This window comes from Tursiops truncatus, chromosome 11, assembly GCF_011762595.2.
Source record: "Tursiops truncatus isolate mTurTru1 chromosome 11, mTurTru1.mat.Y, whole genome shotgun sequence".
Lineage (NCBI taxonomy): Eukaryota > Metazoa > Chordata > Mammalia > Artiodactyla > Delphinidae > Tursiops > Tursiops truncatus.
Genome location: NC_047044.1, coordinates 19,952,438 through 19,968,527, shown reverse-complemented (window position 1 = coordinate 19,968,527; position 16,090 = coordinate 19,952,438). Strand labels below are relative to the sequence as shown.

Genomic DNA, 16,090 nt, shown 5'->3' with positions numbered 1-16,090 from the left:
ATCCCACATGCCGCGGAGCGGCTGGGCCCGTGAGCCATGGCCACTGAGCCTGCACGTCCAGAGCCTGTGCTCCGCGGCGGGAGAGGCCACAATGGTGAGAGGTCTGCGTACCACCAAAAAAAAAAAAAAAAAAGATCACCTTGAATAACTGCCTCTTCCTGCCCTGGAGTAGTAGCAGCTGGCTCACATACCCATCACTAAGTCCCTGTTCTGGGCATCCATGGGGATTCAGCAGCGGAACTTCTATGCCCCTTGGTCATAGGATATGCCTTTAGCTACTTGGACATAGTATATTCTTTAAAAAAAGTTTCTTTAACAGACTTTACCACCAGACTGCTCTATAATCCTGGATATCCAAAGCCTAGGATAAAAACCTCAAAACCAGAGCTATGAAACCTTTGCATAAGTGTAGGCGAAAATCTGCTCCAGGCATACAAACTTCCAGAAATGACTGTGACTGTGAAGGGAGTTGATTCTGTTTCACAGAACAGCATAGTGGTTCTGAACAGTGATTTGCTTTGTAATAAAAGGAAACGCTGCAAAGCCAGAGGACTTTGGTCTCATCGTCATTCAGAAAGTATGTCTCATGAGGGCAGGATGGTGTCAGAGATGCTGCACTGTCCTTGCACTCTGGGGAAAGTGGGGTCTCATTTACAGAGCACCTTAGGCTCTAAGGGACGTGCTTGGTACTCGCTGTGTCTCATTTCGTCCTCACAGCAACCCTATGCATATGAGATAGGTGTTGTGTCCATTTTTCCAGAGAAGGGAAACAGGCTCAATGTATTAAATGCCCCGCCTGCTGCCGGAGGGGATAACTAAGTGGAAGGACGTCTGCACGCCCATTTTACCTGCGCTCTGTCCGTCACTAAACTCTGCCCCTCCTGGAAGTCCACATATCTTCAAACCACATTTAGATCCTCACCTCACACCATACACCAAAAGGCAGCGTGTCTTGAGTTGATGCTTTTCTTCTCGTCAGTCCAGAGAAGATGGCTGCCTGGAGATGAACAGAGCCTGGGGCTGTGGAAAATATCTTTTCTCAGGATAAATGAGACTAACACTTCCATTACTCTTTACATTTCCAGAAAATGAAGTGCTGGCCCCAGCACCAGCTCCACCCCGGGAAGGTGAGTAAAAACATGGCCTTATATGTTTGGGCCGCAAATACGGAACATCCATCCCAGCACGAGTTGGCCTCCATTGAGGCTGTGAACTTTAACCCAACTCCCATGGAGAAGTTGGATGACCACAGTTCTTATAGGTTTGTAATAATAACCATACCTTGTGTTTATATAACTTTCTTATGTTAATCTGACTTGGATGGCACGTCATATACTTATAAGACCTTTGAAGTTATGCCAAAGTTGTTGTTACGCCCATGCTTTAGCATTGTGGAGGCTGAGTCTCCAAGGGGCTGAAGGATTCACGGTGATTTTTCATACATAACTAAAGGCAAACAAAGCCCACATCTTTCTTGTGAGAGTGGGGTGATCCTACCTCAGTCCTGGAAGATGAGCGGCCGTTTCCTTACTTGAACTATGTCACCATCAAGCACCTCCTAGGGGAGTTTCCAGGAAGGTTTGGTGGCCTCCAAGGCTGAACATCAGCGACAACTTCTCCAGTCCTTGTACCCTGTTGTCCAGCAGGGGGCAACAGAAAAGCAAGCAATAAAGAGTTCCAGTGAACTCCTTGGCAGGTAGAGGTAGTGCCCAGCAACACGACAGGTAAAGCCTGCTTTTATATCCACCAACACCTAAGGAAGAGAACAGGATTAGAAGAATGGCAAGCCCAGGACTTCCCTGGTGGTGCAGTGGTTAAGAATCTGCCTGCCAATGCAGGGGACACCGGTTTGAGCCCTGGTCCAGGAAGATCCCACGTGCCGCGGAGCAACTAAGCCCGTGCGCCACAACTACTGAGCCCGCATGCCACAACTACTGAGCCCGCGTGCCACAAATACTGAAGCCCATGTGCTCTAGGGTCCATGTGCCACAACTACTGAGCCCGTGTGATGCACCTGCTGAAGCCTGCATGCCTAGAGCCTGTGCTCCACAACAAGAGAAGCCACCGCAATGAGAAGCCCACGCACCGCCACGAAGAGCAGCCCCTGCTCGCCGCAACTAGAGAAAGCCTGCATGCAGCAATGAAGACCCAATGCAGCCAAAAATTTAAAAAAAGAATGGCAAGCCCAAGTGGAATCTCCAGAACCATTTGTCTGCTCAGCCCCCCGGGTGGGGGCAACCAAAATTACATGCATTTTCCACGAAGGCACCAAAGTGCCCTCTCTCGTCACTCTTCCTCCTAAACAAGATGAGAAACTGGCATCCATTCAAGTATTATTCACAGGCTATTTACCATGTGTACACTTCTACTCTAACCCTTCAGAAGGATACAGAGCTACCTATCAAATACTTATTGATAGCTAGATGCAAACGTACTCTACCAGATGTAGTCGAGGAATTCTAAGTAGGAAATATTTCCCTGTATTCAGTTTGCTTACAACCCAGTAGGAAATGAAATACAGCACAGAGAACAATTAAGTAAGATACAAACACAATATTGAAACATCAGACACCACCGTAAGAACCTCACAAGGCGGTATGTGACTTAATGCAGGTTAGTTGAATTGACAATGTGGTGTGAAGCCAAGGGCTAGGAGGTCACCATAGACCAGTCCAGCCTGGGTGAAAACAGGAATTGAATAAGGCTTCAGTTGCTGGTATTTCTGCATGGAAATTTATAAGAGGATATGACGCTCTTCTGCTTTAGAGATTATTTTCGGGAGGGCAGTTTGAGAAATCTAACTGCTCAGAGGAATCCCCTCCGTCCAGCTAAGAATACTAGATTCACACACTCAAAATCCTTCCATAGTAAAGAAGAGTACTGCTGTGTGTTAAAATAAATGAAACAGGCTCAGTGCCATGTTCGTTCAAACAGGGACAAGTTCCAGTTTAGTTTTCTTTCAAACCCATGTAAGATGTGTGACATTCTTCTTAGGAACTTCTTTGGTGTGTTTTCTCCTTGCACATACAGATTTATTTTTTGCCAGCACTGAGGTCACTGAGACCCTGCAGGCCATTACTGACATAACCTTTCCCTTCTGCTCTTCAGAGCAGCAGCTGTCATTGGGCCACTATAAAGTTTCCCTTGTTACGCCACGTTTCATATTCATTATACAATACTGACCTCCTGTCCCTAAAACAAGTCTTCTTCCAAAGTCTGCTAAAATTATCCATATTAATTCATTAAGATTCAGATGTCAGGGTTTCCCTGGTGGCGCAGTGGTTAAGAATCTGCCTGCCAATGCAGGGCACACGGGTTCGAGCCCCGGTCCGGGAAGATCCCACATGCCGCGGGGCAACTAAGCCCGTGCGCCACAACTGCTGAGCCTGCACTCTAGAGCTAGTGAGCCACAACTACTGAAGCCCGTGCACCTAGAGCCCACGCACCGCAACAAGAGAAGCCACCGCAATGAGAAGCCTGCGCACCCAAAGAAAAGTAGCCCCCGCTCACCGCAACTAGAGAAAAGCCCGTGTGCAGCAATGAAGACCCAACGCAGCCAAAAATAAAAAAATAAATAAATGAAAAAAAAAGAATGAGTTAAAAAAAAAGAAGTTGTCCCTTGTTGGGATCTAAAATGAAGTGATCTATATTTTATACTATTTCCATACCAGCATGTTATAATAGGTTCCCAGCATAGCTAAGCTATTTTCACAAAATCTGTTACGTGTTTCCATGTATACTTTTCCCCAAAATGATCAGATTTGTTAACTACTTTTATTAAGTTTAACGTGACTCTACATTATAATTCCCCAATTTGTAATTCACGTGTAGCATAATAAAGGAGGATATAGCATCATTTGTGCTCTGTTCTGTTATTAATTTCCTCTCTCCCCACCTCCACCCTGTTGCTCATCACACAATAAAATGCTTTCTTTAAGATACTTTTAAAAATGTGTTTGTACTTTCCACACAGAACCAAATAAAGAGAAGCAGGCCGGAACTTCACCAGCAAAAGGTGAGTTGGAGGGAGGGAAAGTGAGGCTGAATTCACCAAAGTTAGAAGCAGAAAGAGCTCAGTAATGATTGCCATGGAGGCCCCATAGAATTCCTCTGCATTATCTTTCATCAGTGTGTATTAGGGTTCTTCCTTTGCATCTTATCTGCATAACCCAATCAGCATAATGACGAATGGTGCTTTGATCAGTTTTCATTACATTTTTAAAAGAAAAACAACAATGATAAAAATAGCACAAGCAGTTGTTGAGATGCCAGCAAATTTATTTGTAGTTTCCAAGTTCCCATGTGCATGTGAAGGAAAAGAGGTGTCTGGTCTTCTTGGGATTACACCAATTTGGAAAATTATCTTAATTACCCAGATTTTTTTTAATTTAATGTTTTCATGTTACTGTGTAAACGGTTCCAGGTTTCACTAGTAATTTTGAAAACTAGCATCTCATTTTGTAACATTTGTGTTCATGGAGATTTATATAATGATTTATATAGAGGGACAATATAATCTTAAGCAAACGTCACGTTATTCCTTATTGAATTGGAAACATTTGTTTCTGTCCTATTATTCTATTTTCACTTTATATGGAGGTAGTCCAGTTTTAGAAAATGAATAACCTTTATCATACACTTTTTCATGGATCCATGAAATACTAATTCCTTTGTCTCCCCATGGAGGAAGTCATTGTCACTACTGACCATTTGTCTTAAGTAAAGGAGCATTAGTCTTCTATAGAAGAAAGTTTTCACAGAGGTAGACCTGACAATTTTGCTTTGTATGTTTGTATCATCATTTAAAAAATTTATTTTTTATTTGTGCACTGAGTAACGTAGTTTAGATTCTGGAATAACCCATTATTTCTTGACTACAATAAGACCTTTCTCTTTTTTTCTGGACACCACTCAAAAGCATGTTAAGTATCTCTTTGTTCTCACTATGTCATATTTCATTAACTAATTCCTATGATATTTTTGTCTTCTATATATCAGTAAAATACTTTTTTTTTTTCAGTACATTGGACCACTTTTCCTCAGCTAACTTGAATTTACAACTCTTATAAATGAACACATAGTGTTAGTGTACTTACTTTGTCCTTGACCTTCAGTGGCTCCGTGAATAGTAACATGAATGCTAATCCTGGCCACATGGGCCACAGTCTGAAGGTTATTTGCATATGGAATGCAAACAGTGCAAACTCCTAGAACTCCTTCCACGAGATGGGTTCAAGGAGGTTTGGACATCCTGGCTGAACTTATTACAACATTCTCCTTTACAAGGCTGATGGCATACACCTCTGTTTCCAAATTTGGAAAGGTGCTTGGACCAGGCTGTAAGGCTCAACCAACAGAGCAGATGATGTAATCCCAGAAGGCAAACTGTCAAAAGTTTAAACAAAGCCTGCGCCTGACCCTTAATCTGAAAATCATATTATATTTGTATGCTTAAATGCGACAATGGCTTTCTGTAAGTTAAAATCAACCAACCAACCAGTCTACCAATCAACAAAAACCCTTTTCCTTACCAGAACACGATATGATGAAAGAACAAGGTCAGATGACCAAGAAAGTCATCCTGAAATTAGTAGCATTTTTCTCCTGACATTTGCAGAAGTGAAACAAGGTCATGGCCACATGCAGTCATGTGCCCAGGTACATAAACTGCCACGTATGTATTTGCTCTACGTGCCTAGAAAGCAAATCAATTTAGGATAGAAAGTGACATCCCTAAATAAAGAAGGTAGGTGGTGGAAGTTATTTCTAAATATACAATCCCCTTCAACCATTACTTACTTTCATCAAGGACAGGGAAGTTTCAAAGAAAATACCCAAGTGAAAAGTAGACACACTCGTCATTGCTATTATGAATAGCCCTGGTTGAGAAAGAATTCTTGCATCAGCATAAACAAGATTGACAGGTGCAACAGAGCTGCCCTCCAGCTTACACTAGAATCCCTGTCCTCCACCCTCCCCCAACCCTCAGTCTATCTAATTGTGTGTTTTTTTGAAAGAAAATTAATGTATTAAAAAAAGAAGAAGAAGAAGAAGAAAGAAGGAAAAATGAAATTTACAGAACCATTCAAGTCAAGTGTCACTCCTTTGTGCATCTTTCCCCTGAGCATCCCAACGCACTTTCACTTCCCTTTCTTCCTCCTGCTTTTTCTTGGACTGATTGCTTCTGTCATAAAATCACCCTTTCCTTCACTTAATCCCATATTAATGTTTCACTCCTTTTCCTAACATGTTGTAAGCTTTGTGAGGGTCAGGCACTGTGTCTTAACACTCTTTGGGCTCCTTATCTCATTTCTTCCAGCAGCTGGCAGAGAGCTGCATCTGGTGACCTCCTAATAAATACCTGTAGAATGAATGATCAGTTGAATTTCCATGCTGGCTTAGCGGCTCATCGTACAGACAATGGTAATCTAGATAGATTTTCATTTCCATTTGCTGGGCAGGAGGGGGAACATCCCATGCATACTCTTAGTCAATAAGGTTTGGAATGGGATGCCAGTGCTGTATATTGTAAGATCAGCTCATTAATGCTATTGAAAATGGTCACGGCTGGATAGAACATTTTCAGCACTTTAGTTAGTGCCCTATCGAATTAGTTGACATATATTCAATTAATAGCTCCAAGACTCTCACTTTTAAGAACATCATTCATAGCCATGCAGCCTCAGTATCTTTCCCAGATTGACTGAATCATTCTGTGACAGGCTGGAAATGTTCTGAAAATTTTTTTGTAGCCGCAGAATGTTGTTTGGTTCTGATATCAATCTTACACGTAGTGTTTGTGGTTAGATTTGCCAACTTTTCACATTTACTGAGAGTTTCTGGTAAACAGCTGATTTCTCAGCTGTTTTTATTTGCTTGTTTGCCTCTGGACTTGTCCATCCAGGTATCCTGTTCTCTAATACTGCCCACTTTGTCTTAGAGTTGAAATGACAGAGATGACAATAAAGAAATGGGTTTAACCAAACAGCAACATGAGAATTTAGATATGCAAATCCCTTTCAGAGTGATCATACTGAGAGATAATGTCCTTGAAAAAATAATGCTGCTGTGGCTTAGAATTCTTCCAGAATAATCACAGGTAGCAATTCAATGGAAAGCTAAGTATAGAGAATTTTCTATACCCTCAATGGAGCCAAAGATCTGCCTTCTATTCTAATGTTCATTTATTCATCTCAAGTATTCACTGAGTGTTGGCTAAATGCCAGGGGCAGGTCTGGGTGCTGGGTCCTGCCCTCCTAGAGCCAACTTTAGGGGACTTTAGAGTGGAGAACAACTATCAGCAAAGGACAGTGCATTTCAGCTTTGGAAGCAGACAATTGTCATGGAGGGCCATGGGTGGAGAATAATGTGGGTGCTCAAGTGGGATCATACCTTTTTTCTTGATCAACCAACACCATATGTGTGAACACAGGATAATGAGACTGAGTCTCTTCTATGCCTTAACAATTAGCCCTGTGGGATGTTTCAAAACTGGTCCTACTAGTGGTTCCATGTGAACTAGCGGCATTAGAATCAGAGAATACTTTGAAGATCAGCGCTCATTTTAATGCCTAAATTCTAATACAAAATTTTGATTTTTATTTTATTTTTTACTTATTTTTAAAGATGACTTTTTTTTTAATTAATTAATTTTTTTATTTTTGGTCGCGTTGTGTCTTTGTTGCTGCGTGTGGGCTTTCTCTAGTTGCGGCAAGCGGGGGCTTCTCTTGTTGGGGAGCACCGGCTCTAGGCGCGCAGGCTCAGTAGTTGTGGCTTGGCGGGCTCTAGAGCGCAGGCTCTGTAGTTGTGCTGCGTGGGCTTAGTTGCTCCATGGCATGTGGATCTTCCAGGACCAGGGCTCGAACCCGTGTCCCCTGCACTGACAGGCGGATTCTTCACCACTGTGCCACCAGGGAAGTCCCAATTTTTGATTTTTAATTTTGTAATTTATCAGTTTATAATCGGTATATTTTTGGGTAAGCCCAATTGGCATAGTTACTGCCTCTTTTTATTTTCCTTCCAGAAAAATTACTGCCCTTGGTAATTGTTGCAATGGAAGTAAAAACTTACTTTCTTTTCCCAGGCATCATCACTAACATTGCCACAAACTATCATGAATGAACCCTGTGTGTATTAACGTTCTCATAATTTGAGATGAAGATTCTTTTGGCATGAATGTGGTTGTCAGATGAGGAAGTGAATCAGCAGAAGTTCCAGCGAACTTCTCCTACATGCTATGATTTTTTTTAATTAAAAGAATGATTAAGGTTTTTCTTCATTTAGGTCCCTTTACATCTGCAGTATCTTTATCTTGGTGCTTCTTACTAGCATGCTAAAATATTTTTGTGCCATTTTACCTTTAGGTATCAGACAATCAACCATCTACTAAAATGTCTCTGCTTTACCTGTGTATTCCAACTACATGATTTCTTTGTAATGAACTTTGTTAAAAATTAATATCACTGTACTTCACGATTTTAAAACACAACAATTATAAAATACAACATTGATTTAATAGATTTGGGGGAGAAAAAGACTCATTAAATAAACGTATTTATGGTAAGATGAATCCTGATTTCAGAAGCACCAAAGCATGGAGACATGTGTCTTCTCATTCAGAAAATATGATAAATTAATCAAATGCCTCACAACATGTTGAATTAATGTTAGCTGTTTTTGTTATTGCCTTCTATATGTGGTTGTTTTTGTTGCTGTTATTATTTTGGTAACATATGCCAATATTTACTACAACTGATTACTCTGCTTGAGGAATTCATAAATTTGTCTACATCAAACAAGGTATTGTATCAGTATTTAACTGAGGTGTGTTTACAGTACATTTTAATTTTATATGCTTTTATTCTAAAATCTCAACAATTGTCCCAAGTATGTATACTTTAAAAATTGATTTAAAAAGGTGATTTAAGTCAGCCATAGGTAGAAGTCACTTTATGCCCAAGAGAACTTGGAGATTTATAGGAATGTATACGTTCCACTGTCTCTGGTGTTCTCTCCCTCACATTCCAGATTTCCTTCTGTGGACCCCCCAAAAATTCCAGCCTTGTAATATGAGACCAAGTTCTTTCCCTACTTTCCAGGTGTTCTTCATTGGGAACTTCTGTGTTGAAAGAATCATTTTTATGGTTTTATAAATGCTATTTTCCCATGACTTAAAGACACATTTTGGTAAATTTCCCTTCTACATAGCTAGGGAAGACAAGTCTGTCGCTTTCGGTCCGTGGTGTCATGTAGGCCGTATTCTAAAAAGCCAAAAATAGATGTTTAAGTTTTCATCATCACTGTAGTCACTTTTAAATAGAAAACAAGAAAATATGACATATATTTTATTTTTTGTTTGAAAATGTTCTTTGTATGATGCCATGCCTTTCATATATGTGATGTTGGATCACGCATAACCCAGAAGGTTTGGATATTCAGTTTCCCTCCTAGCAGTAGAACCTTTCTATGGTAAATAAGAACAATTAAACCTCTCATTCTTAACCAACTCAACCAAATTCAACCAGGCAACTTTTCAGGTATTTGGGGTCAGAATCCCAACATCTTAGCTATATTTCCCAATCTAAGGGGATGCCAGGACCAAAACTACTTTTATTTATGTATTTATTTAAATATCAACATTTTGTTTTATTTCTATTTATTTTTAAAATTTGTATTTATTTATTTATTTTGGGCGTACTATGCGGCTTGCAGGATCTCAGTTCCCGGACCAGGGATTGAACCCAGGCCACTGCAGTGAAAGCCCAGAATCCTAACCACTAGGCCACCAGGAAACTTCCCAAAACTACATTTAAAAGAAGGGAAACAATAAATGTTGCCCCTCGTCAACTGTATTTTTCTAGCACTTCAGTAAATTTGAAAATGCATGTACAATGACTCAAATATTGCCCACTGAGAAGTAATTACTGTTTGGAAATAATGTTGGATCATCTAGAGTATCTTTTATGATACTTTGAAGCACTGCTTTCATATGTGTTGTCTTAATAGTCTAAAATAGTTGTGTGTGCCCCCCACATAGTCTTAACGTTTAGTGGACTTTGAAACTACTCACCCATCAAATGTTTGCTTAAAAAATGGCTTCTCTTTTCACTTTAGTTTTATGAACGTGTGTGAACACTCTTTTCCCAATCATTTTGCATTCTAAACAATTAACTCAAGGGTTTATTAGGCACTGTGCACAAAGCAAACAACCACCAAACCTGTATAAAATGAAGTGCTCATCTGACTAAAAATGGTTCTAGTTTCTAGTTTCTATATAACAAAGGAAGCTCCTTTCTAGGATGTGGTTGAGTTTTAAAACTTCATTTTCAAGAATTTTTACAGGACTTTAGATCAAGATTCTTTACATAGTTTAGTAAATAAAGGCCTTCAAATAGGTGTCAAGAATAAAATACTACATACTGAGTTAAATGTACGGCAAATAAAATAGAAAAATTGCAAGGTATTTTATTTTTGGTTATGTAAAATTTTAATTGTTTAGCAGTCTTCTGAAATACAGAATTCCCCTAAGAGCTCAGAAATACCTATACTTCCCCAAATGCAAGATTTTGTGGAAAGTTAATGGACATTCCAGGAGAAAAGGATTCAAATGTGAACTAAGTTTGGGAAATGTTAATAGTGTATCATTTCTTATCTCCATCCCCAGTGCCAACACACATGAGCACACTGATGGCTTTGAGATATCCTTCGGTAAAAGCCCACAAACAATACAATAAAACACAAGCATTTAACTTTATTTAGCCTAGCGTTTTGCAAGCTTCTTTGACCACAGAAAGCTTCCTCTGAAGAATCCCGAATCCCACAGTATCCAGTGAATCGCCTCTTGGGTTCTGAAGATATGACATTAAGGTTCTCTATATATTACATTAGTTATTTTGTTAAAAAGTAACAAAACATATCTCTGGTTGACAGTTTAAGAAATTTCAGACTAGTAAATAACATATGTTGTAAATATACTAATAGGTTATGCCTGTGCCCTTTTACCTCTTGTCAGAAATTTTTAAAACACTTTTTAATTAACAGTCATGTGCATTTGTTTTCTGTATCCTATTTTATATAGTCATTTAAGTTCACATTTTGAAACCCGTAATTATTCTAATATTTTAAATACAAAGATTATTATTATTTACACTAACACTAGTCTTCATGCTTTGAGAGGGAAGAGGCAGAGGTTCAGATAACACCAAATACCTATTTAAGCATCTACAATGTAAGACACTTTGAAATTTAGACATTTTAGAAAAGGGAATATTCAGTGTCTTTGCACAAACACTACAAGGCATCTTTTGAATTTTACAAATGGGTAAATATTTTACACATATATAAAATATTTGTAAATATTTTACAAATTGGTAAATGTTTTTCAAATTATATTGGCCAACACCAATATAATCTTGGGAAAAAACAGATAAAGTCCCTATAATAGTTATTGGTGAACTTAGTAAGTATGACAAATTGATTTATACTAGTTAATGTTGACTTTTGTTACCTAAATATAGAAGGGGAATTAATTATAAGGTTTTCTGGGGGTATTGAGTTTTCAAATTATATAAAAACATATGCTTTCATGTCTGTGTCCAAATGAATGTGGTATATGAATTATGCTGTCAGTGACTTTGGCTACAAAATAAGAACTCGAAAACCACCTCCATTGCTGATGTCATCAGGGTTAGATTTTTAGCATTCATTTTTTTCCTAGCTTACAATTATATAAAACGTTTGCATAGAGTACCATTTTTAAAGCTACTTTCATTGGGATTACCCAACTCTCTCACCCTTTTATTTGTTTATTTTTCTCTTTTGCCTTAAATCCTGAAGTCTAGTCTTTCAGGTGGAAAGTCTTCTAAGGCTTCGTCATCAGTTAAGTGTTTTGTGTAGTTTCTCTTCTTCTTTTGCAGATTTCTCTTTTCTCAGGATACTCGGGATGAAGGTCTTTTCTCCTTAACTTTTTATTCCTCTTTCTTATTTCAGATGAAGAGGAAGCCTCCCCGCCTGGTGCCCTGCCTCCAGGTTAGGATGATTCCAACCCCTTTCCCCACTTTGTAATTTATTACTAATTGACAGTAAAGATAATGAACCGACAGGGCACCTCGATGAGACAACGCTCAGAGCAGGGGACTCAGGTCTTGCCGAAGAGGGAAAATGTTGGCTTTAATGGCAATTTCTTTTTTTTAACATGAGAAACTTTTTAAAAAGAGGCTTTCTTTGTGTCTTTATTCCTGTCCTGCCCCTAGGTTCTTTGTGAAATAAATAAAAGTAGTAACTCTTGGGTATAAATTTTAGGGGCAAAAATGTCTTTCATTTCTGGCTATATACTCTTTTCCCCTGTTCTTTAGATATTTGGATTTTTTAAAATTTTATTATTATTTTTTAAATAAAACACATACTTTTTATACACGTTTTCAAAATTAAAGCCCTACTGATTTTCCATCCAAGCCAACTTCTAGCTTTTTTTCTCCCCATCATGAAAAGAGACAGGATTTGGGGGATCCGAGAAGGTTGAAGTCAGCACTCCATTTTCTCCTCCTACCCCTTGTATCATCCAAATCACGCTTTCCTTTCAGGTTCGGGTAGTCGGGCCCTGGAAAGAAAAGATTCAGGTGAGCACACGCCAGAAGCAAGGCGTCCCGACCCCATCCTAATATAGTAATCACTAATGACCTCATTTCTTGAAGCTGTATTTGATTCTAATCTTGGTTTTATTCAGTTTGTAGCTTTTATAGCAATCTCTTATTACATTCCTCTGACTAGAAAACTAATGCATTGAGAAACAATTATTTTTGCATGACACACACACACACACACACACACACACACACACACACACACAAATTCAGGAATCTAGTCACGTATACCACAGGTTCATTTGTTTCATTATCACTATCATTTTTAACATTTGGCAAATACACAGAGATGAAGAGACTTTTAAAATCGCCATTCCTGGGATGTATCAACGTTAGATAATAATTCATATTTTTATGGAAATTTACATACAGTTGAAAGAACACCTCCAAATTCTGCATGGAGCCACAATTCTGGATGGTTATTTATTTATTCGTTCCTTTGTTCATTCAACAAATTTGTTTGAGGGCCTACTATTATCCTGCTATGGGAGTCTTACGGGCCAGGCATTTTTGCAGACGCAGATATAGAAATGAACAAAACAAAACAAAATCCTTGTCCTCTTGTTCCAAACATTAATGGCCACTATTTGCTATTACTATGAATATTACAATTACACACAACATAAAATTTTCACATCAATTTGGGTAATTTTTTAAATTGTGTAATCATGTGACTACATTGCCTAACTTCATTGTGAAAATGATGGCCTATGAATAGGAATACTAAGCATGATTGATACACGGGAACTAGAATAACTAAATCTGCATTTCCTCCTTTTCAAGGAACATTAACAGGTTGAGAGTTGGCAACCCACGCATTTTTCTTCCAGTTATTAAGTGGCTAAAACGGAACTTCTCTTCATTCAGTTCTCAGAGACAGGGGAACTTTCTACCGTTCTCTCTCCTACCCTCTTCATTGGAGTTGACTGCTGATTAATACCTTCTAAGCACCTGGAGTGAAAACTAGAAAATGCAAAATAAACTTCATTTTCAGCTTGTCTGTCTTCATGGGAAAGCCTCAAAGAGTTTATTTTTCTTTCTGTTTTTCTAGCTTTTTTCTTCCCTTTCAAGACGCTCCTAGAATTCTTGAAATCTGTGCCTGCAGGTCGTGATCTGTTACTTGTCAAACTATGGCCACATCTATACAACCCAAATAGAATTATCTAGTCATACAACAGTGAGACATCTAGAAATTCAAGGCCAGGCTTGTTTGTCTGACCTTTCCCACTTGAGCTGCAAACTGATCCATCCCTTTAGTCTTTTCCAACTCAGATGTTGTATAGACATGACGTTATAGCCAGTCACCTGGAAAAACAATGAGAATACTGCTTTCATAGCTGCCCACCATTATTTATCAGGGGACAGGCAGGATTGGGAAACAAAGGAAACTTGTCTGCTAGGAAAGAGTAACAACCTTCCTGGAAAGTTTTGCTATTTCTAGGAATTAGAAAATGTTCCTTGATCCCATCGTGGAAGAGATATCCCTGTAAGAATGGGAATCTGTCACTCTCTACTGATGGCTGTCGGGTAGGTGGATAGAAAGAAAGATGTTATATTTATCCAGGTTAATTAGACAAAGAGAAGCTTCAGCATTGACAAGAACAACAAACCCAGGTAAGTCTGCCCAAGAAGAACCTGGCCCTGGAATGATCCTTTTCCTCCTTTCTGCTCATTAGAATGGTCTGTTGGCGAATCACCATCAGGGGAGGACCAGGATAAGCAGACTGCCAACAATCAGCTGTCCACCCTGTTCGTGGAAAAGCCTCAAGGTGGAACAGTGAAAGTTGGTGAGTGCCAAGCATTAAATCCTGTTCTTTTTTTTAAAAAAATAAACATGAAATTCACATAATATAAAATTAACCATTTCAAAGTGAATAATCAGTGGCTATTAGTACACTCAATGTTGTGCAACCAAGTTCCCAAATATGTTCATCACCCCAAAAAGAAACCTTGTATCCCATTGAGAGTTATCCCTCATTCTCCCTCTAACCCCTGGCAACCACTAATCTGCTCTGTCTCTAAGAATTTCCCTATTCTGGATATTTAATATAAATGGAATCACACAATAATATATGACCTTTTATGTCTGGCTTCTTTCACTTAGCATAATGTTTTCACGGTCTATCCAAGTTGTGGCATGAATCCATACTTCATTCCTTTTCATGGCTGAAAAATATTCTATTGTATTATGTACTAAACCCTGCTTTTTATAACCTGAAAAAGTGAGTGACAGCTTTCATTTCAGTAACCCGTACACGTAGTAGTTGAGTGGCGGGACCCTGGAGACAGGGTAGGTTCAAATCAGTTTTCTCATCTGTAAAATGGGAATAATACTACTTGTGAAGTACTTTGACAGTACCTGGTATATCTTAAAGCTCAGAACCAGTGTTTGCTGCCATTTCAACACACCTCGTTCCATAAGATGATTATAAATCTGCAGACATGCTGGATCATTACATTTAGTATCTCAGAGAAAGCTGGTCAGACAGATGGCTCAACTTTGGATATTCATTCGAAACATATCGATTACACACCTCCTGTTTTAGACACTGTGCTGAACACTGAGTAAAATATGTGATCACTCAGAATTTACAGTATTAATGGGAGGAGCAAACAAGAAGAAATTTAAAAAAACAGAACATCACAAAAGCCATCACAAGTGCCATGAAGGCAATAAACAAGGTGGTAAGCCAGAGAATGACCAGGGGGTCCAGGAATTTTAACTAAATGAATTTTTGTAAGGAACATATTGTAATCAGAACTAGTCTTTGACACCAAATATGCAAATGAACACACAGCTGACTACAGTCTGAAAATTACGTCTTTCAGGTCTAGAATGTAGAAGCACACTGCATGTGAATGAAACTTTTTGCTCCCCTCGTGTTTCTGCAAAACACCAAAATGCTAGGAGGGCCACTGGGCTAGAATTTTGGTGTCCTTTGAGTCTAATGAGTCAATACAAACAGGAGTGTTGAAAAAATAAACTCAAAAAGATGGCGGAGTAGAAGGACGTGCTCTCACTCCCTCTTGCAAGAACACCAGAATCACAACTAGCTACTGGACAATCATCGAAAGGAAGACACTGGAACTCACCGGAAAAGATACCCTACATCCAAAGACAAAGGAGAAGCCACAATGAGACGGTGGAAGGGGCACAATCACAGTAAAATCAAATCCCATAACTGCTGGGTGGGTGACTCACAGACTGGAGAACACGTATACCACAGAAATCCACCCAATGGAGTGAAGGTTCTGAGCCCCACGTCAGGCTTCCCAACCTGGGGGTCCGGCAACGGGAGGAAGAATTCCTAGAGAATCAGACTTTGAAGCCTAGTGGGAATTGATTGCAGGACTTTGACAGGACTGGGGGAAACACAGACTCCGACCTTGGAGGGCACACACAAAGTAGTGTGCGCATCGGGACCCAGGGCAAAGAGCAGTGACCCCAG

General features: G+C 39.3%; 1 protein-coding gene across 10 annotated transcripts in view; it reads left to right on the top strand.

Annotated features, from left to right (window-relative positions):
- The window catches only part of MYBPC1 (myosin binding protein C1), a 96,347-nt gene that overhangs the window by 16,366 nt on the left and 63,891 nt on the right, over positions 1-16,090 (top strand). For 5 of the 10 annotated variants that reach the window (XM_073788290.1, XM_073788286.1, XM_073788293.1 and 2 more), the window contains exons 2-6: positions 1,086-1,127; positions 3,974-4,015; positions 11,989-12,027; positions 12,582-12,617; positions 14,318-14,428. In XM_073788290.1, the coding sequence (XP_073644391.1) occupies positions 1,086-1,127; positions 3,974-4,015; positions 11,989-12,027; positions 12,582-12,617; positions 14,318-14,428 (270 nt within the window). The remainder of the gene's footprint in view (positions 1-1,085; positions 1,128-3,973; positions 4,016-11,988; positions 12,028-12,581; positions 12,618-14,317; positions 14,429-16,090) is intronic. The other 5 variants (XM_073788289.1, XM_073788291.1, XM_073788292.1 and 2 more) reach the window with 5 other exon arrangements.